The 7,500-nt window shown below is 38.9% G+C and overlaps 1 protein-coding gene across 18 annotated transcripts in view; it reads right to left on the bottom strand.

Annotated features, from left to right (window-relative positions):
• EBF3 (EBF transcription factor 3) overlaps nucleotides 1-7,500 on the bottom strand; it is a 122,657-nt gene that overhangs the window by 44,690 nt on the left and 70,467 nt on the right. For 10 of the 18 annotated variants that reach the window (XM_035547606.2, XM_035547613.2, XM_035547607.2 and 7 more), the window contains exons 7-8: nucleotides 4,399-4,480; nucleotides 1,256-1,400 (exon numbers count right to left, since the gene is read on the bottom strand). In XM_035547606.2, the coding sequence (XP_035403499.1) occupies nucleotides 1,256-1,400; nucleotides 4,399-4,480 (227 nt within the window). The remainder of the gene's footprint in view (nucleotides 1-1,255; nucleotides 1,401-4,398; nucleotides 4,481-7,500) is intronic. The other 8 variants (XM_035547620.2, XM_035547611.2, XM_035547614.2 and 5 more) reach the window with 1 other exon arrangement.

Raw genomic sequence — 7,500 nt, 5'->3', positions numbered from 1 at the left:
TATTATATTTTTGTTCTCTTATACCTTAGTTATTAATGCAGAAAAACAAATTAGTTTTGTGTGTGTGGACTGCAGCAGATTCGCAAATTGTTTTCCATTTTTTGATGTCTAGATCATATTTCCTTCTGGTAATTATTGCTTGCCTCATTCATTTTTCTGTGTGCCCATCGGTAAGTATCGTTTGAAACATAAAATGACAATGATTGTATTAGCAGCTTAGTGTTCAGTTATTACTTTAATTAATTTTATTAGTGTAAAAAGCCATGATCCTGTCAATACGTTAGTAACAACTCACAAGAGGGGTCCCGTGGAAATGGATGTGCTGGGACTGCCCACGCAGCTAGCCAGTCTTGGGGCACTCCGAATGCCAGTGCTTCGGAAAACTCTAACTCTCGAGGATTCAAAATGTTTGACCTCTATGAATTTCGTTTTACTGAAAAGCAGATTACCCAAGAGTTTTGTGTCTTTACGATGGTGTATTTTGCAGTGCAAACAAAGCAATATTTAAATCTAAATAATTATTTTGTACTCTGCGGGAGAATAAAGATATGTGCACGCGTATGAGTGCAGCTGCAGTTGTGTGAGAATGACTCCGAGACTGATGGGCTCCAGAAAGACTGTTTCAGCATTCTGGATTTTCAGAGATACTTTCCATTCTCTTCTTCATCTCAGACTATCTTCTTTTAGCAGTTCAGGCAAGAAGTCAATCACATTGAATCAGTCTGAAGAAAAACATTTTATGCTGGTTTTCTCATACAAAAACCCCACTGCTGTAATCTGCAGCAGTAAGGCCCAGCAACAGGAAATTGACCTCACAGTAAATTCTTTACAGATTTGGTCATGTTTTTACCATCCACTTAAACTTGCATACATAACCTGAGACTGTACCTCTGGATCAAGGAATATGACAAGCCAAAATAAAATCAAGTCAAATTAAATAGCAAGAAAAAGCTGCAAGCAAAACAAGACTGGAAAAAAAAAAAAAAAAAAAAAAAAAAAAAAGATGAAAAATTGGTTGTGACTGCAAAACTGTAAGTATTAAATAAAGAGAGAATTCAGAAGCAAATTAGCAAATTCAAAAGCGGCTGTATTCTGGTTGACAAGAGCTGAGAAATACTAATGGACTTTTTTAATGGGTGGTTTGATTGATGAGAGAAGAAAATATGGAAAAGTAAATGTAGTGGTGTATCAACATAAAATATGGTGCAAAAAAAAAGCATCGCAAATAAAAAAAGACATGTAAATGTGTGCCTACCATTTTCCAGATAAGAAGGAGCCGTACCTTCTGAGGGGTCAAGGCGGCGAGCCCGCCTTCCATGTTTGGAATTGTTGTGTACAAACATGTTGTCTGAGACAGCCAGAACGTGGCCATCCACATTGACTGTTGTTGATACAACAACCTAAAAAAGAAAAAAAAAAAATAAAGAAACCTGCCTAGTTTCAGGAACATAGATGCAAAAATAAATCTTTTAAGACAATCAACATCACAGTCTGTTACTTTTCACTTTCAGCAAAGTGAATGACAACTATGAATACATCTTTGTTTATGTGGCTAACACTGGCGATTTTTAACTCACAATTGTTTCTCTTCGGAACCTGCTACACTAATTAGAGTTTAATCTCCTATTATGCTAACAAATGAATTCAATTCAGGGAAATATTCTTCTAGCCATTAGTTTCAGAAACACCCCTCTAGCCACTCATTTTAAAAGCTGCTGTTTTGATTGATCTGTTGATATATTGATTAGATAGTTTATCTAATTAAAATTTGTTCACTTGAGACTGTCTTCAAATGAAGGGTTGTGAGGATTCCAAATAAAAAAAGCTTAATAAATCAGGAACCATCGTAACTCCCCATTTTTTCTTCAGTAAATGATCTCCAGGTCAGTTTTACAATTACATTTAATGTCTGATAATGAACTTTTTTGCATCTGAAAAGACTGAGTTGAATATGAATAGTGAAAGTGTTTTCAATCCATGAAAAGTATCCCTTCTCAAGTTCATTTGGATGGTGATTGACCCTGGTATGTCAATGGAATTTCCTCCTTTATTTTTGAGTGAAAGGCTCCTATTCTTGTGTCCAGGTTCAGAGTCCGGCCATAGAAGAGATGATGGATAGGGCCTTCTTTGGCTTCCAGCTGCTTCTTAGTAGAAAATGGAAAAGGAACATATGCAAAATGCACAACCTTCCCGATAAAAACACCTACACAATGGATTTGTGAAACTCATTCCGGAAATGATATTCCATAGCCACAAGCCAAAGAGGAAATTGAGAGATGTGCATGCGTCTCTGTGTGACATAGCTTCATAGGTTGGTAGTTATTATCCCAGACAGACTTTTACGTCTTATTTAAATATTCCAGCATGGACCCTGTGGTGGGGGTTCCAGATTTGTTAAACGAAGTAATCAGTGTAGCATTTTCTTTGTGGTTTAGCATTAGTAGAGTCTGTAAAGCCAGTGGCTAAGTTAGAGTGTGTTAGGCCTTAACAACCACACTAGTGATTGTGGCAAAGGCTAGTACAAATTTTAGCTTTCATCTTCTGCTTATTTTACTTTTGGATGCAACAAAAATGTTTTCTGGGGGTTCTCACACCAGCTCCTATACCCAAACACGTAATGAGCAAAAAATGAAGGGGAAAAACTATTCTCCTTTTCCACTGAGCTAGTCCAAGGCATCAGAAGACAATTCTCATCTGTTTCTGTGTTTGGGATCACCTCTGATCCCGCTTCTTATTCACAACCCATAATTAGCTTTCAGCTATCACAGCACCTTTTCTGCGTACTCTGCCTCCTTTGAGACAGCCATCTGCGTTACCCTTTAGAACAGCCTGAGGGCAGTTTTCTGCAAGTCTGCTGTGCTCCCCTATCTTTCTTGTCCCAGAAGTGGACACTTTCACTCCTGTCAACATCCACTTAGGAGAGTGCTGAGGTTGCACACTCACCTAAGCCACAGATCTACTGCCAGGCCACTGGGCTATCTGCTCTCACTTTTAATGAGATTTGCAGATTTAAAAAAAAATATTGCAAAACATACAGGTGTGATTTTTAGAAAAGATTTCTGGATTTGGTGCCTAGAACACAGTATATTAAGAAGACAGAGAAAGATGTATATAAAAATGACAACTATTTTTGTTCTGTCATGTATATATAGGTCAGTCACCAAGGGAAAATACTGTAGTTCAGCAAAAGAAAGACATGCTAGGTTTTGTTATATTGGCTTATTCCTGCAGCGCACCTAAAGAAAGGTGCTGAGATAGTGAAACCAGTTAAAAATATTGTTCAAGATCTGACATACTGTTAAGTCCAGTTAAACCTTCTGAGAGGCAGGGAGATTAGCTAAAGAGACCCAGGAAAGTCTTTCTAGTGTCTACTGGCTCCATTGTCGACCACATGATCACTCATGACTGATGCTTCATTTAGTCATCGGTGAGACAAAGAGGACATTTCCACTCATTCCAGGTTTGACCTTCTGTTCTGTTCAGATGGATCAATATCACCAATGCCACGTGAAGCTGAGATGCATGAAAAATGGAAGCTTGGCTCAATTGTTTTGAAGAAATATTTTTTCCAGCTACAGATCTTTTCTGTTGGCTGGCTCAAGTGTTCTGGCTTCACCGGTTGGTTGGCTGTGCATGAAAACAGATGTCACATGTTTTGCTATCAAGTTTAACCACAAGTTATTCTGCTCAAAAATAAGAAAGTTTTGAACATCTCAATACTAGTTTATTATTACTGACAAATATGAATTATTTTGAAATATTTTGAAATTAAAAGCATATATTTCTTATCAAGCATTTCAAATGACCCCAAATACGGAGGAAATCATTTGTCCACCACGTCAGATGTCTCTCTGTAGTGTTATGATTCACCACAGGGTATTTCAAAAGCTGTAAGGAGAAAGTGAAGTATTAAATATTTTCTAAAACAATTCACATAAAAATATGTGGGTTGTATGACCACTGTTGGATTTACAAGTTGTAAATGCAGGAGGAAAAACTACCGAGTGAGATCCAAATTTCACCATGTTCCACAGTTGAATTTCTAATGTCTGTTTACTCAGTTTACACATGTAAAACTTCTACAGGTCTCAGTTCACTCCACACCACAATGTGAGGTGTTAGTATGAAGGAAAACTATGGAAATACTTTCAGAGAAGAGGCCCGCTTGCTTCACAGCAATCCATAACAGCCCACTGCAGGACTGGTCAAGGCCCAAGAACAGGCATTTAAATTAGTGGGGAAAATATAAAACACCGATAGCGTTTCTTAAAGGGATGTAGCATTGAAACTACACTAAGTAAAAGCACTGATACCAGATTTTCACGGGAAAAAAAGTTCAAGCAGTTTGAAAATCTGAGTATCTTTCATATATGGTTTACTTTTAGGAGATATCTGTACCTGGAATCTTCGCATGTCTCGCGGGTTGCCTGCATTCTTCAAACAGTTCTGATTGCACTTGAGGAAAAACTTTAGAAAGAATCTATAAAAACACAAAATTGAAATCTATTAGATTCATCAAACTGTAAATCCAATTAAAAAAAAAAAGTTTAATAAAATTTAGTCATAAATAGTTATACCCAAAAGAATACTCATAGTGAAATATTACTTTCTTATTAGTTAATGAACTTATTTTAAAGTATAAGATCTCTGTCATAAACAGAACATTATTGCCAGGGAAAGGCAAATTTATATTTTTAATTTTTCACCAACTACAAATGTATTGACTCCAGGCCACATCCTCAGCTCGGTGTGGGAAAGTTGATTTCAATGACTTTTTCCACAACTTGTATTAGCAGTAATGACCTCTATGTGAAAAAATTCCTAGGTAATGAGTGGTCAGTCTTTCAAAAGGCTCTTGGCTTTTCCTCCTCCAACTTGGCATTTCTAGCTATGCAAAGGGACTCAATCCAACCCTGCTAACTCCAGTAAGGCTCAGGCATGGATCTGGCCACCAGAAAGGCCCCATTTTCCTCAGGGATTTTTAAAAGGATAGGAATGTGGAGGGTTAGACCCTGTCTTACAACCTCTCCAACCTCGCCAGCCTTTAGCTATATGGAGTCACTCTACCCAAGGAGAGAAATCCAGCTTGTTTTTGCTGAGAGGCAAGTGGTAATTATTCAGGACAAAACTGTACCACGAAGGCATCTCCCAGTAAACAATTTTGTAGCAATACCACCTGATGGCAACACAGCAAGCACTTATGAGAAGGGGAAAAGCTTGAAAGGGTGCAGACTCTGTTGTGCTGCCCTCCTGTACTGGCTGGTGAGTTCCTTGGTATGGGATGGTGGCTCCTCCTCTTTCCTTCACTACTCGTTTTCAAGAATTACTTTGAGAAGGAAGGAACAGTTTTGTAACTGCTCTATGGCTTGCAAGCAGGCTGTGCCAGATCAGGGGAAGCCTCCTATTCCTGTCCTAGCACCAAAGGATGCTCACAGTCTAACACCTCCCCTTCTCTTTATGTAGCTATATTTTCACATTTAAAAATTAAAAAAAAAAAAAGTTCTGAGGAGCTTGTTTTCAGCTCATGACTGACAGCCAGTGACAACCAAGGCTCAGGACTCCTCACCCAGAGCTTCTCAGAGGCACCAGCCCATCAGCTTATGCTGTCTAACTTTATGGATTTTGACTAGCAAGGTTAGGCAGAGCTTTTACATTTAGTACACGAGCAATTATTATTTATTCATGCCAATCTTTACAAGTGACTGTGACTATTCTAGCTATAAACACTTTGCAGAAATTTTCGTGTGCAAATAATATTCCAGGCAGGAGGTAAGCCGAGAAATTCTTCGGTACCCAACACAGCCCAGCTGCAGCTGAGCACAGGTCTGACCACAGCTGTGCCACGCTGTGCTCTTGCGCTCAGATTTTGGGAGGGTCTGGGCAGGAGCATCACAAATGGCTATAAACAGGTGTTTTCAATCACAGCTCTTCTTTTCAAGTTAAAACTTGAGCAGGACCCTAATAATGATATGGGATACCAATATTAAAGGAGCGATCTCTCATACCTATCAGGCCAAGTAGGGAAATTACTAGTTTTATTTATATTGTGTGGGAAATTACTAGTTTTATTTATATTGTGTTGAAACTAATTAGTGACATCAGTTCAGCTATCTCAGAATCTGTAAAGGGGCTTCAGATGTTCAGCTGGAAGAGAGCTGGATTTCTGCGGTGGCTGACATGATCTCCTAGCTTGGAGGCTCACTTGAACTCAGGTTTTCTGGACACCACTGCAGGAATGCCATTGAGAGTTTCAGCCTTTCCACAAAACTGTATTTTTGTTGCCACACCCTCCTCTTAATTTTATCTGCCTTGGGTTCTTTTTTTTTTTCTTTTTTTTCTTTTTTTTTTTTTTAGGATACTTGTGATCTCCAGAGACTAACTCATCAGCTGAGGATTGCCTAAGCATAATGGCATTTCTGTCTTATCTTCATTCTTTCTTTCACGTCTTCTACCACTTGTGGTGGAGTGGCTCAGGCCCTGACACTGGCTCTCCCACCAGTCAGCACCCACCACGCACTGGGGAGAGCCTTCAGCCTCACCGATCTCCTGTGCCGCAGTCACACTGGTGAGGAGCTTCTTATCTTTTTTTTTTTTTTTTTCTGATCTCAAATGGGTGTTGTGAGGCTTATTGAGCTAATGTTTGTAAATTGCTCTGAAATTCTCAAATGAATTGTGCACGGGGAATGCTAAGTGTTATTCCTTGTGGATTTTTTTTAACTTGAAGCATTCATGATGAATTGTTTCTACACAGAGAGCTCAAATCCTGTCAGAAAAAGGGGCCATTAAGCACTCTTTCAGTAAGCATCAACTGCAACTGGTATTTGCTCAATTATTTGGTGGAAAAAAAAAAAAAAAAAAAAAAAACAACACTTGGTGGAATTAAACATCTTTACCAGGATGAACCTGAGCACTGAGTTAAATATCAAAGCCATAACATTGGGGTGAATACAAACAGCAATCATGTTCCAGCTCTTCTGTGTTCTTTGATACACAGTTTGTGTTTTTTTGTTTTGTTTTGTTTTTGTTTTTTTCAATCTGTTTTTTCTCAGCAAGGTTGTGGAGCACAGGCAGCTTCAAGACAACATTTTCAGAGGAAGACAGCATAAGTTAAAACCCATGTTCCCAGGCAGGGCATTTCTCAAAAGTGGCCAGGGAAAGAAAACTGGGTTGATTTTTCCTCTCAGGCAACCAACAAGAATGATGGATACCATGGACGGATCCCTACAGTAGAGGGCAGGACCAGATCCTGTCCTCAGCGAGTCCTGCATCCTTGAGACAAGTGCTCTGCCACACTTTAAGAAGTAAGAAGCTGGATTTGAATTCAGTTTGGTCATATGTCAAGCCTTGCTGCCATAACAGAACAGGAAGGCAAGCCTTTCTCGGTTTGCCCCTCCGTGCTACGTTTTGTGTTGTATCCACAAATGTAGTCTTTGTAATAAATACAGTCTTGTGGTACAGCTCTCCTAAACATACTAAGCTGTTCCTAAAATACTGATATGG

This window comes from Cygnus atratus, chromosome 7, assembly GCF_013377495.2.
Source record: "Cygnus atratus isolate AKBS03 ecotype Queensland, Australia chromosome 7, CAtr_DNAZoo_HiC_assembly, whole genome shotgun sequence".
In the NCBI taxonomy this organism is placed as follows: domain Eukaryota; kingdom Metazoa; phylum Chordata; class Aves; order Anseriformes; family Anatidae; genus Cygnus; species Cygnus atratus.
Note: the sequence above shows the minus strand (reverse complement) of the source record. Positions and strands in the feature narration are given on the sequence as shown.